At 46.6% G+C, this 27,543-nt stretch overlaps 1 protein-coding gene across 4 annotated transcripts; it reads right to left on the bottom strand.

The window, feature by feature from the left end:
• Positions 1-367: 367 nt before the first annotated feature.
• Positions 368-26,189, bottom strand: SH3D19 (SH3 domain containing 19). Of its 4 annotated transcripts, none has more exons than XM_078856829.1 (19): positions 26,067-26,189; positions 18,806-18,845; positions 16,726-16,766; positions 16,358-16,412; positions 15,898-15,979; positions 14,665-15,010; positions 11,959-13,698; positions 9,173-9,235; positions 8,350-8,426; positions 8,093-8,163; positions 7,434-7,650; positions 6,967-7,035; positions 6,695-6,853; positions 6,073-6,112; positions 5,400-5,533; positions 4,926-4,957; positions 3,744-3,940; positions 2,708-2,778; positions 368-1,669 (listed from the first exon to the last, which is right to left on the bottom strand). In XM_078856829.1, exons 1-19 carry the CDS (start codon positions 26,176-26,178, stop codon positions 1,562-1,564), a joined length of 3,654 nt encoding a protein of 1,217 aa, XP_078712955.1. In that variant the 5' UTR covers positions 26,179-26,189; the 3' UTR covers positions 368-1,561. The 4 variants fall into 4 exon arrangements, with proteins under 4 accessions (XP_078712955.1, XP_078712956.1, XP_078712958.1 ...); XM_078856830.1 differs by having other exon boundaries at positions 16,726-16,763; XM_078856832.1 differs by lacking the exon at positions 26,067-26,189 and having other exon boundaries at positions 16,726-16,763; positions 18,748-18,813.
• Positions 26,190-27,543: the final 1,354 nt, after the last annotated feature.

Here is a 27,543-nt window from a genome sequence, read left to right as displayed (position 1 = left end):
GGGAAGGGGTGGTTTGTGCTGTGTTGAGAGACGTCAAAGGTTTGTGAGATTGAGAACGAGACTCCCGAATGGGAGAGGGGGTGAGGGCGATTTTCGGGGCTTGGATGAAGCTCAGTCGACAGGCAGTTCTCATTTCAGTGCCGGCTTCAGAAAGTCGGCAGCACCGTCTCACTCAGCGCCGATTCAAGAATGAGCAGCTCAACACCGGCAGAGCTTAACATGGGAATGTTCACTGGATAATTAAAAAATTGTGTCATTCTGTTTGGTGCCCTGCCCCCGGGCCGTGACATGTGCTGGCGGTAGCGTGTTGGCTGTTTATTGCCGATTCACGGTTCGAATCCAGTTGCCGCCCTGGTTATTACCGTGGGTGTTTTATGAAAACATGAACCATTTGCTTCAAAACGGACGTTAAAGATCCCGTGACGTCCTTTGCAAGAGTGGGGAATTGTGTGCAGGACATGATGATTCAATCTTGCCAATATTGATAAAGTAATAACAAATTACTCAATTGAGAATATTGATAGTAATTATTGCCCCCCGACTATGAAAACCTGGCAGGACCCTCCTGAAAAAGAGTCATGTGAAGCAGCGAGGCTCTCCTGTGTAAAGAAATTGTTATTACAAATTACGTGCTAAATCTATTGGTAAGTTATGATACTTCTCTACTTTTGTGGAATTGCAAAGGGCAATGGTTATATAAAATTACTGATTTAAACGGGCAACACTACGGATGGGAACCATGGTGCGTCAATTCGTAAAACATTCCCAAGACTGGGCTCCAAACGTGTCCAGCGCTGCTCGTAATTAAGACAACAGATTCATAGCAACATCAAAAACCAAAGATGCGTGCGGCAGCAAAAATTAGTGTTGAGTTTTAAAAGTGAAACCGAAAGGCAACAACGAATTCCATTTGAAATAGCTCGGCAAGAATGCACTCGACTGGTCGTGCCTTCTCTACTGCTGGAAGACTACCTCGTACCCATGCCGTAAAACATGTTTAGTCGTGTTAAGAAATACGTGCGTGAGTAAAAATTACTTAGCAACCCACATTAATGACTTAATTAATAATTGCACTTAACGTTTTACTCGCTTTAAGAATTACTGCGATTTTTGTTTCATTTAAATGTGAATGTGGTTTAAAATGCAATACTATGAATGTAACCAAACAACGAAGAAGCGTGCAGACCACACAATTTTTGAAAAGTTGGCCCGTCATTTGTCAAGCCAACTACTTAAACTGCCTCCTCTGGTATCAGCCACTCCCCTAAGTTTGACTCCTCTTCATAGGATAAGCTGACCCCACTCCAAATGGGATCAGCTGTTCCAGCTGAGATCAAGTTCTCCCGGTCAGGATGTGAGTTTGGTTGTTCGTAGCAATACTTTCTATTTGGATCATCTTGATTAGATTGCTGAAACCAATTCTCGTGAGATGGACCATGCGTTTCCAGTTGAATCAATAGCCTGATCTGGATAAAATCCTTGTGAAATCAGCTATACTTTGCAGATTCAGCTGTGCTTGGTGGGATCAGCTGTTCCTTTGAGGGCTGCGTGTCGTCCTTGGTCAGATTTCGGTGACGTAATTTTTTGGGAATATCCCGACTTTGCCATTTAGTTCCCCTTTGAGCCACTCCAAGTCCTCAGCTCCGAGGATGGTCAGCACATCACCAGTCTGTGAGAAGAACACAACCAACATCACCTGCACTGCCATAGTCATCGCCATAAACGGAATCACCACCATGGCCAATTTCAGAAAAATCAGTTACCACATCCCCAAGAAATGTCAATAGCATCACAACCTCAAGTGATTTTACTACCACCACATGTAACATCACCTTCAGCATAAACACCACTCATATTACTGCCAGCAACACCACCACTGACATTGTCACCACCACCTCCTTCTTCTTAAGCTCATTAGTTAAAGATAATTCACAATAATGACTTAAAGCTTTCGTGACTGCAATAATTAATCGTCTTAGGGTCTTTCGGTAAATTCACCTAGATAGGTTCAAATAAAATAACGTAGTTTTTAGTTATTTTTTTGTTATTTTCTTTGAACCTATCTATCTACGTGACTTTACCGAAAGACCCAAATAATATAATCACAATAAGTCCAATGTCAACCCACGACTGACTGATCCCTCCACCTTCAAGAGGTTAGCTCATGTTATACAGGTCAGAGGTTCTCAAGATTTAGCGTCACGGAAATAGTGTCGGAGGAAATAACAGTTGTACGGAATACTGCGGGCTTCAGACGAAACTTTAAAAACTGTGTTGGCAGCGTCATTCAAGCAGTCTAGAGCAGGGGTCGGCAACTAAAATGATGAGTCATTGCGGCCCTTGAAATATTGCATCTGAAGACGAGACAGTCCTTAATAAATAACATCACGAAGCAATCCTTAAAGAGCCACATGCGGCTCCGGAGCCGCGCGTTGCCGACGCCTGCTCTACAGTAACAAGGCAGTGATTGCGAGCGACGTGTTTCTGGACCATCCTCACTCCACCGTTTTATTCCAGATGCCGAGTGCGGAGGCAGGCAGTTGAGCAACCCTCGGTCACAGGCAACCACACTGCACATTGCGGACCCCCCCTATGGGTCCCCCAAATCCCATTCGAGATCCCCTGATGAGGAGTGCTGCTCCTAGGCGTCCACAGACACCAGTTGAGAGGCCCTGCGGTGGACGTGCAAGGCAGGCTCGGTCGTTACCTTGAAGCTGAGCTCCTTGACATCTTGGCCAACGAAGTCGTAAAGTGCCTGAACCCGAGGCTTCTCCTCACCTGGACAACCATACGCACGGTCACGCGCAGACACAAGTGTACACACGCGCACACATGCACACAGCCAGTCACGTGCAAGTACACATGCATGCATGCACGAGGTACTAATTTCAAGCCAAGTTGACCTAAGGGAAGCCTTGGACATGTTGAGATAGCATTCGCCACTTATAAGCTACATTGGCAGGAATTGAACTCAGGATTCTGAGATCATAGTACAGTTTGGGGAGCACAGCACCACCACTACCCACACACAGATACATGGCTACAACAAAGAACCCCCTTGTACACCCAACATGGACTGTTGGGGCAAGTGCTGCTAGAGAGCATCTATGAAGGCTGGATTTGAAGCTTTCGTGACTGCAGGAATCCATACTCTTTGGTTATTTCGGTAAAGTCACGTAGGTAGAAAATAAAATAAAGCCAGCCTTCATAGGATCTATGAAGGCTGGCATGGTGCTCGTGGAGTGGCCCGACAATGCTCAGTCACCTTTGTTTCCCCAGTGTTGGTGATTACACACCACCGCACGAGTCACTTGCCTTAAAGTCATTGCCCGAAAGAAACTAGTTCAGAACTCAGGTTGCAAGATTCATGTACGGGAACCGCTTTCCACGGAGACAAAGATCCCCTGTATAGCATTAACAGAATTTTGGGGCAAGTACGATTAACAAGCACTTATGAAGGGCCAGCACGACACACGAAGGGGTGGGTGACCAACACCACGCTCGGCCGCCTTTGTCTCCCAAGTGGCGATGTTGACACACCGTACCAGCCCGAGGGGAGGCCCAGGACCGATTTAGATAATCGCCACTGGTGTTGGCCGTGAGCGGGAATCCAACTTGGATTGCTGGATTCGTAGCGCGGGGCAATAACTTCTGCATGACTGCTCCCCACACACTGTCACGCACACCCACGCGTGAGTGTAAGAATCCCCGTTTCCATGGAGTGGCGTTGCTCAGCCGGGTACCTGCGCCGAGCGGGAGGTCCTCTAGAATCTCCACGAAGTCGAGCGGGAAGAGGCCCTCGCGGCCGTCACGGAGCCGCCCGCGTGCCCACTCCCCGCCAGGGTCACGCGCACACAGCGCCACCACAGCGCCTTCCTCCAGTGCCAGCTCGTCCTCTTGGCCCGGCTCAAACGCGAAGCGCACCAAGCAGCGTGGCCCACTGGCACACACGCACATGCGCGCGCACATACACACACGTGGATGACCCGTGTGAGTAAATAGGGGCGCACACAGGTACACGCACTATTAAAACAAACGCAAACGGATGGTAGTGCCCTCCTCCAGCACTCGCTCATCCACATGACCTGGCTCACATGGGAAGCACACCGTGCATTGTGGAGGACTGCGAGTCTACATGTACACGCATGTAACAAACGCACAGACGAGCAGACGCAGAGGCAGGATAGCGCCCGCCCCTAGCACCAGCTTGACATTGTGCTGCAATGCAACAGAGCAGCCAACCAAGCACTGTGAACCGCCCGCTAGTGCACACACACAATACACACGTGTTCTTTTGTAAAGGGGTCTACGTTTTGCGAGCACAGAGAAGAGAGAGCATAATTCTGGAGCGACAGGCTAGGCAACTTCCACACGGTGTCACGCAGCCGATGAAAAGACAATGATTTAGATTAAGTCCTCCTTCTGCCACATTCGAACTTTGCTCTTTTCCTGCGATTTATCATTTCCTCTGTGTTACCCATGGCTTGGCCATTGCTGCTGCTACGCACCCACACTGGCCACTGGCGGGAGTCGTGCAAACCCCACGCGTCATCCCCGCTGTTGACGTGTGGTCTTGGGGCTGGCGGGAGAATCGAAACATTGCTGGGAACGCGAGGAGCGCCTCTCCTCCATGCTCCAGTCACGAAGAAACCCTCCTCCAGATTCACACACAAAAACTGAGCTCTGGTGCGGAGCTCACACAGCCGCCCGGGCGCCAGGCTCCAGGTGTCAGAGAAAACCGAGGGATTCCTGTGCGAAGCGCCACGTGATCCGTGACGCGGAGCCCCAAAAGTGACAGGCGTTTGCCCCTGACAAATTGTGGTTTTTGTTAGGACTTGTGGTGTGAGCTGGGCATGGGGTCATGTTAAAAATGTATGGAACTTGCCAATGGCTGCTGCTGGTTAAAGTATTATTCGTGTTCTCACCTGGAAATTTCGTCATTGTCTTCTACATCCACCTGCAAAAAAGACACGGTCAAGCATGTAGACTGGCATCAGTTTCTATTATCTCTTTACCAATCGGATCCCTACCGTGCTACCGGAGTCAAACATGAGGCATTGAAGCTCTAGTTAGAATGACTCTAATGAGGTCGGACCCACAAGTTGAAGTCACCGTCGCTCAGTGGGGTATGGCGAATGCTGTTCACGTTGTTGCTGTGGCGTTGTTGTTGCTGTGACGTTGTTGCTGTGGCGTTGTTGCTGTGGCGTTGTTGCTGTGGTGTTGTTGCTGTGGTGTTGTTGCTGTGGTGTTGTTGCTGTGGCGTTGTTGCTGTGGCGTTGTTGCTGTGGCGTTGTTGCTGTGGTGTTGTTGCTGTTCACGTTGTTGCTGTGGCGTTGTTGCTGTGGCGTTGTTGCTGTGGTGTTGTTGCTGTGGCGTTGTTGCTGTGGTTGTGTGCGTACCAGCACTCTGACGTAGCATGCGGGGAAGATTCCGGTCTTCCCGCGCAGTTCCCCACGGAGCCACTCCCCGCCTGGCTCACGGCCAAGCATGCGCACGGTGTCTCCCACCGCCAGGGACAACTCTCCTGGGCCCTCTGATACCACAGCACACCAGTGAGATTAACACAACGGCACGCAAGCAGGATGACCACCACGCCATGTCACACAGTCAAGATGAACACCATATTATGCCTTCAACATTAACACGTCACAATGCACCATACGGCCAAGATTAAAGCCATGCAACATTAAGATGAACACCACATATCCCGTCTTGCCATATGCCGTCAATATTAACATCACGTCAAATAAGGCCATCAAAATGATCACCACGCCATCAAAATTAGCAAAATGGCATGTCTCTTTGGACTCCGTGTGGAGTTCAGTTTCTCTCTGGTTTGGATATGGGTTTCTCTACTTCATTCTCCAACCCACAGTTTCTCCACACCCCGTCCTCTGATGTCAACAAGTCTCCAGCTCTCTCTAGGGCAAGGTTTGGTTTGTTTCTGAATGGTTCCAAGAAGAGGCACCATCTCCCTCACTCTCTCTTGTCCTCTGGGTCTCGTCCACGCCCTGCCGCGAGTCTAAGAGGGTCTAGGGGAGGGCACGTTGCAAGGTAGTGCCTGCCTCTCACCGGCAGTGAAGTCGAAGAGCACCTCCGCACATGGGGAATTCTGAAACCAAAACAGGAACTTTAAGACAAGAGTTCGATATCAGATGAGACAAGGGTGCTGCATCAGATGAGACAAGGGTTCCATATCAATTGAGATGAGAGTTCCTGTATTATGTGTTTGGGTATGAAAGTGTGCACGAATACACGTGTACACACACATCTGCTTGCGGATACATGTTCATATGTATGAGTGTTGTGGGTGCAAGTGTTTGTGGGGAGTGGTGACTCAGTGGTTAGCGCACTGTACTCTGAACCCAGCGATCCGAGTTCACTTCCCACTCATGGCCAATAACAGTGGTGGATATACGAACCGGTCCAAGGCCTCTCCTAGGTAGACTCAGCTTTAAATGAGTATCTGGTGTGGTGCGTAGACATCAGTGCTGGGGAGACTAGAGTGGCCAGGCGCAGCGTTTGGTCACCCACCCCCTCGTGTGCCACGCCGGCCTTCATCGGCGCTGCTCGCTAACAGAACCTGCCTCAACAGCCTCTTAAAGGCTATACCGGGGGACCTTTGTCTGCGTGACCGAATAAGAAGGGAGGAGGCTGTGCGTGGCTAGGGAAGGCAGCGTGGTGCACTGCTCACGCCTGGCGCCGAGCCTCTCCCGTCGTCGCCCCCGTCGCCGTCGTCGAGCGGCGTGACAATGTTCACGAGAGAGCGGCGCACGCGGCCCACACGGTCACCACGGCGGCACTCCAGCCACACGCCGTCCTGCTCCGCCACCAGGGGCAGCACCTCGTACGGCTGGGAAGCACACCACACACACACAGACTCAGACAAAGATCCCCCCCCCTATGATGGCAATAGCAGTGACGATGACGGCAGTGGCGGCGAAGTGATAGTGTGGGCGACGGTACCTTAAAAGACAGCTCATTTGGTGCCTTTGCTTGGTTTTCCACGCGTGTGAGCACATGGGGCATGGGAAGCTGTAACGCACAAAGGCAAACACACCCCATGTAGCCTCAACAGACTTGTAGGGAAAATGAGCACCTATGAAGGCCAGCACGGCACACGAGGGGGTGGGTAGGCCAGCACGACGCCCAGCCGCCTTTGTATCCCTAGTGGCGATGATTACACTCTGCAACAGGTACTCATTTGAGGCCAAGTCGACCGAGAGAAGGGCCCAGGACCAGCTCAGATAATTGTCAATGGTGTTCGCCATGAGCGGGAATCGAACTCGGGTCTGTAGTGCAGCGCGCTAACCGCTACAACTACCGCTCTCCAAACGTAAACCAACACTACACACACACACACGGATCCACGCGCACGCACTCACGCACGCGAGCACACACTCGCGTGCTCACGCACACGTGCTTGCTCTCACCATGTAGGTATTGTACAGGGGGTGCCCCGGACCCGGTCTTGGGGGCAGGTCCCCCTGTTGATCCTCGGAGTTGTCGTTATTCACGTCGTTGCCCCTCCGTTCGCGGCTGCGCCCCCTTGGCGCTGCGTCGGTTCGGGCCGGGCCCCTCGTGTTTCCAGGCAAGTAGTTAGGCCGTGGAGGAGGCGGCTTCTTAGGAGGAACCTTCTGGGTGCTCGGCCTGAAGTACACACACACACAGACGAAGATTTCTCGTGTAGCCTTAACAGACTACTGAAAAGAGATGTTAGCGAGCACCTATGAAGGTCAGTGTATTGCACAAGAGAGTGAGTTGGCCAACACCACAACCAGCCCCCTAGTGCTAATGTTTATACACAATACAAGATGCTAATTCAAGACCGAGTTGAACTAGGGGAGGCATGGGAGCAGTTCTGATATCAATCCCCACTGATCTTAGCTGTGACTGGGAATCAAACGCATTTCACAATTGAAAGCACAGTCATCTATTTTATTTTATTTCACACACAACACACATCCGAATTTAACACACGTGAGGGAAACTTTTAGAATTCGTGAAATTTGAGGTGAAATAAGTGAACGGCTGATAACGCTGTTGATTCTGGTCAAATGTGAGCAGATCATTATCTTCATCATCATCATACCTTTTGAGGCACTGGGAAAGGTCGTCTGTAAAATTTGCCCGGCTTTCACTTGCTCGATTGTTATCTCCAAGCTGCACACACAAAGACAAAGATCCCCCATGTAGTCTTACAGACTGCTGGGGCAAGTGCCATTTGAGTACCTACAAAGGCCGGCAAGGTGCACGAGGGAGTGTTCTTGCCAACAACCAGGACCCTCCTCAAAAGAGTCAACTCACAGAATACATGTGAAAATCAAATGCAAATGTACAACGACCTACCTCATCCAGTGAGCGCGAAGACCCGTACCTCGTTGACGCCTGGAACTGAGATGGTTTCCTGGGAACCTTTGCGACATCTGGGGTCGATCAACATCACCATCAACAACCACCACACATCAGCATCAACACTTCAGCACCAATGCTAGGATTGTCTACATTAATCATCAAGGCGACACCCCGGCATTAAGGCCGCTATATCAAAAACAATAATCAGCACCATAGTGGAGAATATAAATAACACAATAAATAAGCAGACAATAATGTCTCCTTCACATATACATTTCCACATAAAACACATTTCTTGCACAACCCATCAGTCGCAATGCATTCTGGGTTGTGTAAGAAATTGTTTGTTTTACTTGGAGACGGATATGTGGAGATATATTGTCTGCTCAATAATTATGCTGCAATCAAACACAAGTAATTATCATTATTAATATCAGCACTAAACATCGGCATCATCACTGTAACATAAGATCAACACGAGCATTAGTGATGCTATTTACTTGTCCAACAATCACTATTAATAAAACACTCAACAACACCTCATCATGATCATCAAAGCAGCAAGTTGGCACAGTGGGGGGTCCATAAGTGGTGCATTTGTCAGTCACCTCAGTAAGTCAACAGATTACACATGGGTGTCTGTCCCGTGACCTCCTGCCAGTAGCGAGCCTTCCACATTTCACGTGGCCTCAAAGTGCACTTAGCCTGGCACTAGTGCCGTGGTGACATCACAGCCACTTAGTGATAAATGCCGGCCGTTGTTGCTGCTGTTTTTTGTTCACTTGTGTGTGTTTGCGTATAGAGGCGTGCGTGTTACCTGATGCCGTTGGCCGAATTATGGTCGGTTTCCTCAAAGGCAGAGTCTCACTCGTGGAATATCCTGAACGGAACACACAGCTCGTTTTTTCCTCGTGGCATTATCAGCGCAGCAATTGACACACGTCGCCCGCTGTGCAGTGCACGCTAAAGACCACGTGACGTAATCATTCGCAAGAGTCGGCCATTATGAGCCACCGATGTCAAAGCTAACAGCTAAAGTGGGTAAATGCTTTAGTCTGAAGTCAATGGGATAGTCGTTAGAGGCAGAAGAGAAGTGACCTCCCAGCTTACCAAAGACGTCTTGGGTTTTAGGTTTGCAGAGCTGAGGAAAGGGAGGGCTAATCCACATGGCAGCAAGGCAAGAGAAGGTGGATATACAAAGGTGAAATGTTGCAGTAAATTACAGCAATTACAATCATTACACCACAGAATCATGACAATAAATACCCTATCTACAATATCACAGTCATATAGTATTTATCTTTATCATCTGCACCACGACATCTTGTGAGATTACTCATTTTTCTCGTAAAATCATTCAAATTATAAATGATTGATGGTCGTAAATCATTACCAACACAATTGCCTTCACAAAGACAATCATAGTCCTATCTACGTGACTTTACTGAAAGACCCAAAGAATATGAATTCCTGCAGTCACGAAAGCTTTAAGTCAAGATACAATCATCGTCATCATGTCAGTAAAATCAGTGTCTTCATAGTAATTAAGATAGTAAATGATCATGTTTACAATAGTGCTATAAAACTAAATGTTGTATATGCAGAGTAATGTATTTCTTTAATCAAGAAATGCTCGTAGAGTTATGCTTCTGATGTTTTGCTAGGTCCTTTAGTATGTGCAGTACAGGACGAAATCGGAACGCTTGGAGAAAACCCACACTTCTTGGAAATATTGATTACAAGTCACACGCTTAAACCGAAAAAACGTGTTCTCCGGTTAATTCCAAATCCACGTGATCCCCTCTATAGTACAGTAGTTGCATATCTTTACAGCAGTGGGCAGTTTGATTGATTTTTAAATCCTTTATATTAAGTTCACTTGCTTGCGCGCTTACGACCGTGCAAATCTTTCGGTCGTTTTTTAACCCACTTCCCGTGATCCAATCGAGCTGACATTTTGCACACAGACTCGTTGTGCGTGACAATTTATTTTCGTGAAAATTTTTTTCCAAAATTTTACACTTTTTGGAAAAAATAAATTATATTTAATTACCAATTGCTTAATGGTAGCAGGCAATCATCTGACCCATAGGTGGCAGCCATCTCAAGCCAGAGGACGAGAGGACTCTAGCCGCCACGCATATAAAGGATTTATAGTGAAAAACTTTGTTTTTACGGGTTAATTTTTTATTTCCATGGCTCTGCTATCCACTTAGCGGGTGGAGAGTCTTCTGCCCGGAAGCAGGAAAGTGTTATCACTGAGCACGCGCATCGATCGGTCCATCGTTAGTATTTGTTCTAAATCGTCATTTGTGCTTCACCGAGTGATTTATCCGATAATTTATTTTGTGAGCTCTAATTGACGAAACTGTGCGATGGCAAAGAAACTTAAACATCATTTATACCTACATTTGTTGTTTTTGGCATAGACATCCGTAGAAAATGGATATTTTTGGATTATCCGAGAATTTGAATTATCCGCGGCCGTCATGAATAAAATATTTCATTAATAAAATATTAATAAAAAAATACATCAGTAAATATTATGTACTGTACTCATGAGTGCATTCTACTTTACTCCTCCTCCAGGGCAGCCATGGAGGAGCTACTTGCACTCCCAATCCGGGTCATTTTTAAATCCTTTATATTAAGTTCACTTGCTTGCATGCTTGCGCGCTTACGACCGTGCAAATCTTTCGGTCGTTTTTTAACCCACTTCCCGTGATCCAATCGAGCTGACATTTTGCACACAGACTCGTTGTGCGTGACAATTTATTTTCGTGAAAATGTTTTTCCAAAATTTTCCACTTTTTAGGAAAAAAAAAATCATATTTAATTTAAAATACCAATGTGGTGAAAATGAAACTCTTACTCAAGAAAAACAGAAATTAATAATAAAATAAAACCGATGCCACGCATAGTGAAAAACTTTGTTTTTACGGGTTAATTTTTTAGAGAACTCCAGGACCCGCTTGATCTTAGTGATGCCCTCAGTCTAATTTTCTGTGGTGAGCTTTATTTTAGGCGGATCCTGAGACTCTATCCGAGTGCCATGAGTTCGCACCTGGCTAAACAAATAAAATCATTTTATATTATCGTGACTACAAATCTTGAAAATCGAATCACCCGGGGTGGGGTCTGGTTGGCTCGGCGTACATCGCTCTCATCGGCGAAGTGAATGATGGGAATGGGTAAATTTTCTCGGCCAGCACTGCTGGCGTGTTCTCACTCATAAGCGCTTTTAGATTTTACTTCATTATTTTTCCCTCCAGGACAAAGAGCGCTCTAACAAATCAGCATTCGACAGGGACGTGCCAAGCGAGGTCTTCCTGTAGCTTACATATGCTAAAACACCACTACTACAGTCTATATATGCTACAGCCCTTTTCAATTCCATGTAAATAACAAGGGCAAGGAATAATGAATTCATAAAACGAATCGTCACTGAATTTTGACAAGTCAAGTCATGTGGAGAGTGAACTTTCACATTGGTAGCATTGGCTCAAAACAACAGCAGGGCCAGCATTGTTGGCATCGAACACGTCGAGCAGTTGGTGAAGGGCGTAGGCAGCAGAATAACAACAACAGACATCCGACACTCACCTTCCAGTGTCTTGCGCAAAGACGCATAGTCGTGTTTCGTTCCTCCACTGGCACTATCACCTTGCTCCTCATCTGACCATGATGCGGGATCCACCTGAGGCCGCTCCATTGAAGCGGCCGCAGCCACTGCCGCTCCCACTGACCGCTTATTCACGACAGCGTACAAGTCCGCAGCACCGCCACCTTGCGTTATCGCCGCAGCTGCCGCCGCCGTTCCGGCTGGCCGCTTATTCACGACCGCGTACAAATCCGCAGCACCGCCGCCTTGCATCGCCGGCACCGCTGAGCCAGCCTGCTTCGCCCCGGGCTTCGGAGGCGGCAAAGGCTTCGACGGCAGCAGGGCCATGGGCTTTGGCCCTTGAGGCATCAGCGGGCGACCGCACGAGTTCGTCGATGCCATTGCCGAGAAAGAGGAGACGGCGTCCGCGACCGATGACGGCGGAGCGGACGGACGCCGCGCGTCGTCCTCACGGCATCCCTTGGCACCGCCTCCATTGATGCTGGTGCCATCCCCCGGGGGTAGCACCAGCACACAGCTCTTGGGACGGACATTGGGTTTTGGTTTGAGCGGCGCGGCATCGCCGACACGAGATTCACCATTGCCGAACCTGGTTTGAGATCGGGGTCGTGGCACGGGCTTTGGTGATGGTGATGATGATGCTTGCTGTGCAAAAAAAGCAGCCCTATCCGCCACACTGCGGACACCATCCGAGCTCATTGTTTGAGTTGGCGATACTGGCGACGACGTCGGTGATGATGCCGATGATGGGGGGGAGCGAGGAGGAGGAGGTCGTGAGACCTCCCTGTGACGAGGGGAGGGGACTGGGCAGGCACGAGCCGGGAATTGTCTGCTTCGAGGAGACGAAGACGATGTTAACGGTGGAGACGACTGCAGGTGGGAGACGCTGGTCACGAGGGTTGGCGGTTCGGGTGAGGTTGATGACTCCGAGGTTGAAGTTGAGAAACTTAAAGGAGATGCTGAAGATTCCAAAGTCGACCTTGATCTTGAAGATGATGCCAAGGAGCCAAGTCTTGATGTTGGAGAATCGAGTGTTGATGTCGAGGACTCCGAGTTTGATGTTGAGGAACTTAGTGTTGATCCTGTGAATCCTAAAGTCGCCCTTGATACTGGAGGTGATGTTGAAGACTCTGAGATTAAAGTCAAGGATACTGGTATCGATATTGATGTTGAGGGATGTAAGGTGGACTTTGATTCTGAAGACCTGAGTGTTGACGTCTGGGTCCCAACAGGTTCTAAATCAAATGACACGGGAAAGAGGGATAGGGATGCCGGGATGTTGGAGGGCGACTCCGGCAAGGTCCTGGCGGCCACTGACGGTCGTGGTCGCGGTCGCGGTCTAGGAACAGAGGTCACTACAGGAGGAAGAGCAGGTGATGCCAACACTGTCGAGGTGGTTGGCACGAGGGGTGGAGTAGCCTCCGAGTCCTCCGAAAAGTTGATGAGCCACACGCTGCCACGGTCACCAACCGGACGGGCGCTTAACAACTCGAGCGAGGAGGCAACTGGTGCCTGGGAGGCGACGGTGGTGGCAGGGAGAACGCCGAGGTGGTCCTCCGCCTCTAACGGCAGGTCCAGGAGGCAGTGATCAGGGCTCCGAGGTGAGGTGGCGGCGGGTGGGGGCGGCAGCAGTGGCGTCACGACGACCGGGTCAATGGTCAGGCGGGGAGGAGGTGGACGCGGGGGTGCCGAGGCGGTAGCGGTTGAGGATCGTCGGAGTTCTGGTCAAATATTGGGATAAACATTGTTTTAAAGTAATTGCCTATAATATATTAAAATTGCATGGGAAGTGTACAGTAAAACGTTTCATAACCTCGCAAACCAATAAACTTAAGGTAACATTCATCCGCTACCACGAAAACTATTGTCATCATAACCCCCCAAAGGCCATGTACAACAATTTAGCAAAAAAATTAGAGATACGCGGTCAGAAGGATAAAACTTTACCAAGCAGCAGGGTACACGTACCTGGAGACAGCCATTGAATGTGAATCAAAATAAACCAAAACGGTGTATTAAAGGGGCAGATGTTATAGTAGTGTGGAGTGATTTTTAAATTCTGATCCCGATTTTAATGGAACAACAATGTGACGAAAAAAGACATTCATCAGTGCATTCTACTTCCTATGACATACGGTTCAAATATACTGTGGTCATAATTGAAAATAATGGAACAAAAATTTAAATTTTTTAATAATAGCATGGCGTGATGCATGCTTGAAATAAGAGAAAGAAAGACGAATGGATGGATTCGACAACATAGCAGGTTAATGACATCATTTGTACTGTTTAGAAAAGTGGGCTTGAGTAGGACATATCGCTACAAGCAATGCACCACATACCCACTTGAACAGACCTCTCATCTAACACCAAAAATGAGAACTCTTCACCATGTACCAATCATTAGATATATTTATAGAGCTTAGCTCTGAGAACTAGGCGAGGCTGAATTAAGTGAAACCCACTATAAGATTAGCGATGGTGGTTAAATGGAGACCTTCAAACTCAACTCACTTCACTGCTTCAAAGCATGCCTCAGTGCTACGAGAAAACCCTTCATCCCCTGGGCAAAGAGAGAGACACCCAACTGCAGGTGTTGCATTCGGAATTTTTTCTCTTGGCACTCTTACAAGACATCCATTATGATTCCCTCGTGGATGGAGTAAAAGCGATTTACATTTTCTCACCTCGTTCCTGTTCGCTGATATCTTCTGAAGCAGTCTGCGTTGCTATGGAAACCAAGCCGGACCTAGGAACGGCACTATCATGTGTTCGTCCAGAGGTCTGCTGCTCCTCAACGTGAGCCTCGGAGGGTCTGGGGGCTCGTTCAGGCCTGCGAGCCTGCTCTCGCCTGGGAGAATGCTGCTCCGGCAAGTCAGCCTGGATCTGCCTGGAGGCCTGGTTGGGCTGGAGAGCCTGCCTCTGCCTGGGCCGGCTCTCTGAGATCGCCTCGTATTGCAGGGCCTGCGCTCCCTGCTGGAGGTCTGGCGTGGGGAGGACGCCAAACACGGCCTCCTCGTACGATGGGGGCAGCTGAGTGTGCGTGCGTGCATCAGAGATCGTGTGTGTGTGTGTGTACACAGTAAAGTTAGGGGACGTGTGTGTTTGTGTTTAAGTGTGCATGTGCGAGGGTGCACACGTACAAAAGTGAAAGTGCGTAATACAGTTTTTTTGGGTTAGATCGCGTAAATATATAAATGTGTCATTAAACCCCACACCACCCAACACAGCCAATTAGTAAGGGTTGTCACGTAAACGGAATGTGGCCAATTCGTCACTAGTACAGCACACCGGTGTGTTAAACACGTCGCGAAAGCCTACGTGTTAAACTACATGTGTGTGTTAGAGGATGTACGTGTTTGAGCATGCAAGTTATGGGGGACATGTATCCATGTGTACATCGAGAGTACTGGATGTGGACAGGTTATGTGATTTTCAACACAGTGCAAAACATTTGAATACATTATTTTTTTATGGAAAGTACTTTTCTGCCAAATCATTACATGGAAAAATAGTTACATCAGACTACAAAATTATAATGAATTGGCTATTTTCCACCAAATATTCCAGAAAATGCCTTTCCACAAATACATGAATTGGGTCAATAAGGCCCCACATGTTCTTAAAGGCAACATTTTGCGATGTCTTCAAATTGCACTTTTCATTAAAATGTTTAATTAGCACTCCATAAAAAAGCTACACATGTTTTCAGTTTGTGCATTAAGATGCAATGAACATACAGTATTGTACTTGGTGCTCAATTTCAATCCGAATCATCTTCAGAGAAGCCCAGGCTGAGTTTAGATTACAATAGACACTCATGTTGTGCATGACTTGAAATTCAACCTAAATTTACACAGTTGCAGTGCTGCATGCGAGTCATTATTCCGTCACTGCACACAAACACACATCCCACTCACTTCAAAAGGTGCGTAAAATCCTTCGTAATCTTCTCTCGAATAGTATGTTTGAAAGTCTGATAAGTCAGGTGTGTCCGAGTTCCTACACAGACACGTGCACGCACATCCATCAACGTGCAAACACATTCATAAATACGAACGCACACACACTCATTCACGCATCCATATGTACACAATAGTAAGTATGTGCACACAGACACATAATTATTAGACACGTGTCCAAGCAAGGCTCTGTCATGAAAACACGTAATACTCTGAATTTAAAGGTCACAAATTTCAATTTTGGTATGGGGTCAATTCAACGAATCATAATTTTTGATTCAAGAAAGTCAGAACCAGTTTTTATTTTACAAATAAACCAGGGTGAAGCTATGATAAACCCAGGCACCAGCAGCAGTGGCCACCCAAGTAACTATTTTGATCAAGGGTAATTGTTGCTTTGACACATGCTGGCACTCACCTGTGAGGCGGGTGTGGGCGCCTTTCTGCAGGCGAGGGAGCTCTATTTGACGTGCCTAGAGGGAGAGACGACCACATACAAACCTTTTCATGGCACCGTCTCCTGAGAATGTGGCTAACTCCTTCATAAAGGTTTTCATTTATATTGCCTCTTACAGGTATCAGCACCATATTTCCCTGCACGTGAGTGTCTTGCACAGATTCCATCCCAACGCAATCCGCCAACCCAGTCTCCGAGCCACCGCGTTTCAGGTGAGGCACCGCGTGGCCGCCGCCGGAGCAGGCATGCAAAACGTGGGCGAGTGAGCGCGTGTGTAGGTGGGACACCATGCGACATTTATGGAGGTCACGAGAGATTGGCGATCTTACTTCTCTTCAGAGCCGCTCGGAGGGATGACAGTGGTCCACTGCTTAAACAAAACAAATGACACAACATTGGAATCTAACAAAATTAGAATTTTCATAGACATGTTGGAAAAACATTACATTTTCACGTGTGCTTATCGGTCTACGTGTGTACACGCACATCTATACTGCAAAGGACCTGAATAAATATTGCACTGACCAATGCAAGCGTATCCACATTAAAACATCTACCCTGGGAAACACTGCCACTCTAAGGCACACACTCATTCCCACTACCATTCTAAGATGCTCTCAATCACACTCCCACTAAGATACAGAGGACGTGCTTGGCATTGAACAATAAATATGAGACAGCTCAGGGGTGAACTCAGATAAGGTGGCAGTTATCATTGAGGAACTTTCTGTTTTGATAATTAAAAAAAAGCACAAGGGACACTCCACTGTAGTCAACGCCAAAGTGCCAGTGCATTTGACTTTGCCTTTATAATTCCTGTGAATGGGAGAAAGAAAACTAGCCCTCGGGTTCAACCCAGCGTCTCTGTGATGGAAGGATCGGTGACGGTAATGGTCATTCAGAATATCGCACAGCCATTATAAATCTGTCTCTCAGATGTACATTTTCAGTGATCATTGAATAAAATCAATTACCCAGGAAAACCTCAGCAAGTCTTGGTGCCTTATTTCCAATGGTGCTGTGTGCATCTTGTCAAAGATAAATTATCATTGCGAACTCTCGCAGCAGGCAGCACACACACTACCTTGTGTTCGAGAATGGCCTTAGAGGATATCATCGCAACTGGTTACAATGTCCCTTCAATTGCTTTTTAATCCAGATCAGGGTACAGATCTTATATATTCCCTGCAAAGAGAGTTATTGGTATGCTAATAAAACCAAGTTTTAAAATTCTCAAAACTTGAATATGTAGAGTTTAATTCTTTTTGCAACTGGTGACAAGACTGAGATAATCAACTTTCTACGCTTGAGAATCCACTGGTGGCTACCCGAAATTTAGCACAGGATATTAGGAGCATTCTGCTTTTACCTATTAAAGTGGAATGCCCAGAGAAATGTTAAACCAAAGTGCACATATATACATGTGTGCCTATCCGTGCGTGTGTCGGCGAGTGATAATTTTGTGTGTGGGTACATGCATGTGTCTGTGTGTGTCAGCCATTGTGGGTGAGTGGGTAGTGTAGCAGCTAGCGTGCTACAATACAAACTCGGCCACCCGAGTTCGATTACTGCTCACGGCCAACAGCAGTGAAGGTAAGCTGAACAGATTCTGGGCCTCCTCTAGGTCGACTCAGCCTCAAAATGGCTACCTGGCACAATGTGTAAATGTCGCCACTAGGGAGACAAAGGCGGCCGGGGGTGATGGTAGCCACCGACCCCCTCATGTGTCCTGCCGGCCTCTTCATAGTTGCTCGCTAGCAGCACTTGCCCCAACAGTTTGTTTAGGCTAAACAGGGGATCTATGTCTTAGTTGTTTCAGTCATCTCAGTAAGTTAATCCCCAACTCCTGTGCCTGCTCCTGTGACTTCCTCCCAGCGAGCCTTAGCCAGTTCACGTGGTCTCAAAGCACTCCAAGCCTGGCACAAGCGCCGTGGTAACATCACTGCCACTCTTTGGCAAATCACCATTGTTGTGTGTACACATGCAAAGGTGCTCCCGTGCGTCTGCACAAAGTGTCTTCAATGCCACACACAAGGCCCCCAGTGTCTGCTCGTTGTGCATGTGTCCACTGCCACAAAAAGCTCAATAACATTGACACTGGCCAACGTAACCGGCCGCTGCAGGGCTGAAGGTCGCCCTCTGTTTAACTACTGACTCCCTCCGCCGGTTCAGTCGCCACCGCTCACTGCCCTCTCCTCATGGCTAGCAGACCTCGACATTAGCTCCTGAACATAATGCCATCCGCAACAGAGAAATTGAAAAAAAGCTTCTTAGCTCAATGGGCGTTACCCAGAATAAACTGACAGACTGAATTTGGGATGAAGATAAATGATCAAAACTAAAGTCTCTACCTCCTTGTCCTCCATCCCCTCCCTCTGTACAAGTCGGGCCTGTGTGTGGAGGTTTTACCTGGATGGCCTCGCGTTTTGATTCACATCTCGCTCCGCATCTGTGAAATGAAACACAGTGAAGGGTCAGCATGAGGAGACGCCTTTCGCACCTTTAAATACGCGAGAGTTGCAGTAGTATTACTCTCCTGGAGAGGAGACCTGGTGTAATAGCGTCCTTCCTTTATTTACCAACACAAGAACAGACATGCTCACACCAAGGCTCAAAGTTTGTAGGTATTCAGTAACAAAACAAACCTTCCCATTATCCTGTAAAGAACAATAACCATGCCACGAATCCTAATGATATAAACAAATTTTAAGTTACCAAGTAAAATGATCACTCGTGATTTTGTCCGATGAACTTTCTGAAATGGCAGCCGCTGAATTCGGTTAGGGGCTATATTAATCCCTGTTTGCAACGTCAATATTGATGCTGTTAACGTTCATATTTTGGTAGTTCGTTGTTTACATCCCACTCTAGTCACATGGCCATTACCAAAAATGGCAATAGTCCCAAAAATAATTAAAAGTATTTTCTTAAAAAAAAGAGTCAGTTTTATTAAACTTTTCAAGCAGTGTTCTAGTTGGCATTGTTCAGATTTTTTTTGGCATTTTTTCTCACTGTGGGAGGAAACCAGAGGGCCTGAAAACAATATTGGCCAAGAGCATAAAACTCACGGCACATGTTGGCAGCTTTGATAAGTCCTGGCTCAATGTGTTGGCTTTATTTTTATGAACCCAATGGATTCAAAAAATTTTTACAAAAAAATCCGAGAATCCCACAAGGAGAAACGTTTTTGGTATAGACCAGTTGTACTCAAGTTTTCTGGAACTGGGGACCATCTCGCATTTTTTTGGCAAACCACCGTGCCCAAATAATACATTTGTCGAAATTAAACTACTCTAAAAGTACTGTAGAATGTATGGTTAAGATGGTTAATGTTGCATTTAAATGTGTGGTGCTTTGTGAAAAACTATTTTGGCATCTGCAACAATTACGCAGACCACTTCGCATGGTCTTGTGGACCAAATGGGATTCAAGCCTTTACAGCCTGTGGTCCGGAGCACAGAATTATGGTAAGAGAGCACTCACAATCACCGTGACAGCACACGCACAGCACTGCAGTTTCAATTCCAACCACATGCAAACCACCCATTGGCAAAACATTCCAAGGGAGTACCCACCAGAGGAATAGTCTCTGGACTCAATTAAGCATTCCACAATTAACACAACTCAAGATAGGACAGATTCGCAACTTAAAAATGTATTATAGTCAAGATTTTCGATAAACATGAGACATCTCCATTACCAATTGGGCAAATATAAAAAACACTATCACCTTTTTCATTACGATGGGAGTCTGGCCCCTTACACTTTGTTATTAAATGGCTACTGTCTCTATATGATGCTTGTTAAGCAAGTCATTCGTTCATTTCCCATCCCCCCCCAAAGCATCTATAAATGTCACAAATCAGTCGTGATTCAAGTCAAGAATTGATTAATATTTGTTTTGTGTTTTGGACAATGTTTTTTAAAAATATCCTTTATATTGCTCTGTTGTTTCGTACACACTTCCATATTCTTGCGTAGTCTAAACAATTATTTCGCACCTGCACAACTGAAAGCATGATACCATAAGCAGAAAATGTTATTGTAATTTATGAATCAATACTTGTTTGCATGCCTGATATATCTGAACACAGATTATCTCTTCTTGGTAAACTAGGATTGTTTATGTTTGTGACCCTTGATATAAAAAGCCTGCCGCTTCTTCTTTTGCATGACCAAATTAATAGCGCTTACCAGATATTCAGTTCTAAGGTGATTTAGCCATTCAATTACTTTGTTTAAGAGTTGGTGTATTGCTGATACACTGCATTCGAATTTATATTTCGGGCAGGGCAAACTTTACGGTGCAAAGTTTGGTGTACTCAAAACAGGGTGGCACCATTTGCACGACGATTATTTAAAATCACGCAGAAATATTCTGACTCAAGCGCCCCAGCACAAAAAATCTTGAAAAACTGGTTCCACCTGGTGTACGTGAAATGTCAGGAATGTCTTCGTTACCAAATATAACTCTGGAAAACAATGACGTTCTTCCTTAGATGTAGCTTTTAAAAAACAAAAATCCCGTGCACATAACTATACCAATCAAACTTTAATTATTAATATATCCCGGCTGTGAATGTAAAAAAATTCAGCCCCTAAACCTTCCCTTCACCCCATCAGCCTCTGCCAAACAACACGCTCGATCCCAATACAGAACCTCTCATCTCATCCCATATAGAACCCCTCATCTCATCCCATACAAAACATCTCATCTCATCCCATACAGAACTCCTCATCTCATCCCATACAGAACCTCTCATCCCATACAGAACCTCTCATCTCATCCCATACAGAACCCCCTCATCTCATCCCATACAGAACCCCTAATCTCATCCCATACAGAACCTCTCATCTCATCCCATACAAAACTCCTCATCTCATCCCATACAGAACCCCTCATCTCATCCCATACAGAACCCCTCATCTCATCCCATACAGAACACCTCATCTCATCCCATACTAAACCTCTCATCTCATTCCATACAGAACCCCTCATCTCATACAGAAACCCTCATCCCATACAGAAACCCTCGTCTCATCCCATACAAAACCACTGATCTCATCCCATATAGAACCCCTCATCTCATCCCATATAGAACCCCTCATCTCATCCCATACAGAACCCCTAATCTCATCCCATAGAGAACCTCTCATCTCATCCCATACAGAACCCCTCGTCTCATCCCATATAGAACCCCTAGTTCCATCCAATAAAGAACCCTTGCCTCAGCCAATACAAAACCCCCGTCTCTCCTAATACAGAACCCGTGCTTATTTTACCATCCAATGCAGTTGTGTAAGCTTATAGAATAGCAGCAGCTTCAGAAATACTCTCTAATGTACTTACAAAACACTCACACTTGTACGTTCACACTTAACCCTACAAAAAGACGAATTCTTCCCTGAACACATCTGTAAACACTCAACTGCAGCATGAACACACTGTACAACCAAATCTACAAAACCCAACACCTTGGCGAGACACACCTGTCTATAAGCGCCTGTAAAAACTCCTCTTACACCAAAGACGATTGTACAAAACTATGCAACACAAATATACATCACAAACGTATCAAGATACACCTGCAAACACATACTGTACATTCCACTAAACGCACATGGAAACAACAACACACCAATACACAACGTACAGTCTGTACACATCTCTGTACACAACCCCTGTACACATCCATCAGACCACTCTCATCAACACCCATGCTCTATTCACTGATGGATGAATGCCCCCGCAAGCTGTCTCGGTCACGCAGTGTAACAATCCATTGAGCTCCTGCACGCAATGTAATCAATCTCGTGGTTCAATGTAAACGATGCACGACTTCTCGAGCATGTTCTCACCTTTGGCTGCTGCTCCTTCCTTAGTCTCAACCATTGGCATTCGCCTGTCTTTTCTAGCAGTGTCTTGCCTAAAAACACATTTGTATTCGTATTGTAGTCAATAGTGTGCGTCTCTGACTCGTACTGCTTGTCCTCCGATCCAAGTTCCTCGTTCTCTCCGTGTTCTTCCAAGCACGCACTCACACCGATTCAACTTTATTTACACTATCGAATTAAACGTCGCAAACTTAAGTCAGTTAGTGTACATCTTCACACACCAATTTCTAAATGTAAACATAATAATACAGATACGGACATAAAATATATTCAGAAATGTAAAAGACGTATTTAGCTGCCATGTCGAATGGACTTCATGATGGGCTGGGATGACCTCTGATTAAGATATCATCAATGCAGACAAGTATGCATCGGTATCATTACAGCATGCTGGGGGAGTAATGCTGCATCGATGAGTCAAATGAAATCGATTCAAAGACACACAAAATAAGAGGAAAGAGTCGAAATCGATTTTTTTTATTTACTCCATGCTAATCATACCACACACCCTGGTAGCTAGGTGACAGTGAGAGGCTCGCAGTCGGAGGTTGCAAGTTCAAATCTTGTTTGGGGGCTCAACCTATTATCCCCCTGGGGTCGATAAAATGGAGTACCCCGTTTGTGGGGAAGTCAAAATGATTTGTCTTATGGATAGACTTGCCCTCGCCATAGGAACGAGGGATTTCCATCGCTGACTCAGCGCTGTAAACTGGAGATGAACACCACCCCACAATGCCCATTTAATTGAATACGAACGCTCAAGTAACGTTACATTCATGCTGGAGAAAGAAGACAAAATTAACGAGCTCGTGAGGCACTAAAAACTCACAAAATAAATAACCGAGTGAAACCGCGGCCATGAATAACACCAAGAATAATCGATAAAGGTGACTTCATCACACCATTACGATGGGACCGTTTAAATGTTTACACACCACTATACAAGCACAAGTCCTACATACAGTACTCAAACGTTCACATAATTGTGCAGAACCGATACAACTCTACAAGGTGCTCGCAGAGCTGCATTGGCTTCTGATTGCTGAACGAATACATTATGAGGTCGCACTCGTGATCATACCTGTCAACCCATACGGTTTACCTGTATTCTTGAACAGGCAAATTTAGTTTTCAGGTCCATACGGCATACAGCCGTTTCAATACGGGCAACATTTTTTTTGTCTTTGTGTTTCTCCCTTGTGATGGGACTTTGTAGAATGAACGTTGAGATTTCTAAGGGAACGGGGTGACCAATAATGTCTGAATTGGTCTGTAAAAAGGTAGGCACTGATAAGGGGTTGACAGGTATGCATTATATACAAAATGCTTGCCACAAATTAACCACCATACCTTGCTATCTCGTCAATGAGCAAAACTACCAAGAAAACTCCGGTCATCCTCGCAGCGGATTTTGGCTGGCCATCAAACAAAGACGGTCACTGCATCGCTTGCTTTCAGATGCGCTTCTGCGGCCGTCTGGAGCGTTGCTCCTTCCGATATTAGGAAGCCACTGGAGCTATATGCACTTATACATCTAGATTAAAACCGAATTTGTTTATAACGCTTTTTGTGTTTAAGTTTGTTGTCCTTCCCCCGCACCTCTGATTAGCACGGTCGACTTCGTACCGATGTGAAATAATTTCAACATACAGTACACATACATCTGAACACACCTAAACATACCTGTAATTACCAAGGTGACTCATCAAACCAATAAATACCGGTATATACCTTCAACACACACACGTACAAAACGTAATTCACCAGTACACAGCTCTATATACACCTGCACTTTATATATCAATATACATCTGCCACACACCTGTATCTACACCATTGTACATCTACTTGTACACACAAGTGTAGATATATATACTGTATACCTGTTCACACACCCCTGTGTACATGTACAGAGCAGATATTGGGAATAGCGTCTTGATAACACTCATTTCCAATGGTTATCACATAACTCACTGAAATTGGCCACATTTAGAAATTGGAACCACTAAAGTAATGCTACCTCTGATGGAACCAAAAGTGAAAGATCTGGTCCGGGCTCAGACTACTCCTAGCTTCTAAGATCTGACAATCCGGCACATTTCTGGTGACAGGGCGCACACACAAACATAAATATACATCAACATCCCTCTGTACAGGAATGTGTACAAACTTAATTTAATATTAATAACTTATTAAATACACCTGTACACACACCAGTCGACAAACCTGTACACACAGGTATGGACACACTTGTTCAGACACACCTGCATAAACACCCCTGTACACGCACACCTGTACACAAAGATCCCCCGTATAGCATTAACAGACTGTAGGGGCAAGTGCTGTTAGCAAACATCTATGAAGGCCGAAACGGTACACGAGGGGGTAGGTGGCCAGAACCACACCCGACCGCCTTTGTATCCCCAGTGGCCATGTTTATACACCGCACCGGGTACTCATTTGAGGCTGAGTAGACCTAGGGGATGCCCAGGGACCGGTTCAGATAATCGTCACTGGTGTTGGCTGGAAGCGGGAATCAAACCCGGATCGCCGGGTTCATAGCATAATGCGCTAACCACTACACTACCGCTCCCCACACACCTGTACACGCACACCTGTAGAGACACACCTATACACACCTGTACAGGTACACCTACACGCCTACACACCTTTACAGGCACACCTACACACACACCTATACACACCTGTACAGGTACACCTGTGTGAGCACGGAAAACCTGTAGAGACACACCTACACACACCTGTACAGGCACACCTGTAGAGACATACCTACACACCTGTACACGCACACCTGTGAGCAGGTCTACCTGTACGGACATACCTGTGTAACCACGTACACACACCTACACACACCTGTACACGCACACCTGTGAGGTCTACCTGTACTGACATACCTGTGTAACCAGGTGCACACACCTGTACAGGCACACCTGTAGAGACAGACCTACACACCCTGTAGAGGCACACCTACACACACCTGTACAGGCACACCTGTGAGCAGGTCTACCTGTGTAACCAGGTACACACACCTGTAGAGACACACCTGTAGAGACACACCTGTAGAGACACACCTGTAGAGACACACCTACACACCTGTAGAGACACACCTACACACCTGTAGAGACACACCTACACACCTGTACAGGCACACCTACACACCTGTACAGGCACACCTACACACACCTGTACAGGCACACCTACACACCTGTACAGGCACACCTACACACCTGTACAGGCACACCTACACACCTGTACAGGCACACCTACACACCTACACACCTGTACAACAACAACAACAACCGCCATTCGCCACTAAGTGGCGGTGACGTCACCACGACGCTTGTGCCAGGCCACCTGTACAGGCACACCTACACACACCTGTACAGGCACACCTACACACACCTGTACAGGCACACCTACACACACCTGTACAAGCACACCTGTAGAGACACACCTACACACCTGTACAGGCACACCTGTGAGCAGGTCTACCTGTGTAACCAGGTACGCACACCTGCACACACACACGCGAACCTGTATAGGACGCACACCTACAGCCCCCACCCTCGGCCCTTAAACCGCACTACTTCCCACCCCCACCCCAGAACATTAAAACAATGGGGGGGGGGAGAGGGTGTGTGATGGGGGTAAACAAAAAAAAGTCCTCAAGTTAAAGCGCTCTTCTCGATCCGCGTCGCGTCCGCCACCGACCACCAACTTCCTTCCCGCGGAAGCGGACTCGCCCCGAGCTCACCGCGGGAGTGATGCTGCTGCTGCCCGCGCTGACCGCGGGTGTCGGGCCGCGGAGGGCGGGCGCGGCGCCTCCGCTCGGAGGGACCGAGCGCTGCGTCCCGCCTCTCCGCCATCTCTATTGGAATTCGACGCGCGGCGCCGTTGCGCGTTGACGTCACGCGGCCCTCGTCCAATCGCGAAGCCGCGTTCGAGGGTACGTCGTGACGTCACGCGCCGGCTTGTTGCAACGACACCTCCCTCCCCCTCCCTCGCTTCACTGCTCTCTAGGTCCATCCACCGCGGGCGTTGTGACGTCATCGTGTCTACGTGGGTTGGCGGGGTTAATGCGCTGTGACGTCATGGTGTGGAATAATGAGGTCACGCGTCGTGCGTGGGTGTTTTGTTGTTTCGATTTGAAGCTTTCGTGACTGCAGGGATTCATCTTCTTGGTTCTTTCGGTAAAGTCACGTCGAATGGAAATAATGATGTAAATAATAAAATAAAAATATGTATTTTATTTTATTATTTCCATTCTACGTGACTTTATCGAAAGAACCAAGAAGATGTTTTGTTGTTATTTATTATTTTATTTCTATTATTATTATTATTTATTTTTATTATTTATTTTTTCCTACGTGACTTTACCGAAAAAACCTAAGAGTTTGCTGTTAAACCGTTACCTGGAGGCATCCGATGAGCTGCAAAGCTCTTTGCACAGATGTCCAGTCGGGACCGGTCAGAACATTGCGACAACAAATAATACAAAACAACAAAAGAGCGCACAGAATAGGAAAAGTAAACAAATCACTTAAAAATAACTTCACGCAGTACCAAAATATGAGAATAGGTTTTCCCATTTTTTATGGCAACAAAACAGGTGTTAAGATGTTAAAACAATAAACTGAAACCCTTTACAAGGAATCATGTCTGCATTAACCACAATATTTGTGGTCAAATGCAAATAAAAAAAACATACTCCGATAAGAAATGCATTCTTTGAAACTGATTGGTCCACACCAGAGACAGCTTTCTTTTGAGCCTCGTCTCAAAAGGTGTTAGACCAGAGGACGCCAAAAGGCGTACACAGCACAAAGACAATGCACTATCAGAGTAATGAGAGCTCTGGTTGAGCATCTACATCATGGGACCTCCTTTGCCAGCACCAAAGATATGAGAAAAGGTTTTCCCCTTTTTTCTGCCAACAAAACAGGTGTTAAGATGTTAAAACACCAAACTGAAACCTTTTACAAGGTATCATGTCTGCATTAACCACAATACTTGTGGTAAAAATGCAAACAAAAAACACTCCACACAGCTCTCTCATTGACATGCAAATTTCTCTGCTCCAGCAGACCCACCTCTCTCTCTCTGCACCACCCCCTCTCTAAGGCCACGACAGAGGCATTGGGTCTCTGTGCATCTATGCTGTGTGTCTCTCTGTGTCTCTGTGTTGTCTCTCTCTGTTTGTGTGCCTGTCTGTGTGTCTCCGTGTCTGTGTT

The sequence above is a fragment of the Lampetra fluviatilis genome, chromosome 5 (assembly GCF_964198595.1).
Source record: "Lampetra fluviatilis chromosome 5, kcLamFluv1.1, whole genome shotgun sequence".
Taxonomy (NCBI): domain Eukaryota; kingdom Metazoa; phylum Chordata; class Hyperoartia; order Petromyzontiformes; family Petromyzontidae; genus Lampetra; species Lampetra fluviatilis.
Note: the sequence above shows the minus strand (reverse complement) of the source record. Positions and strands in the feature narration are given on the sequence as shown.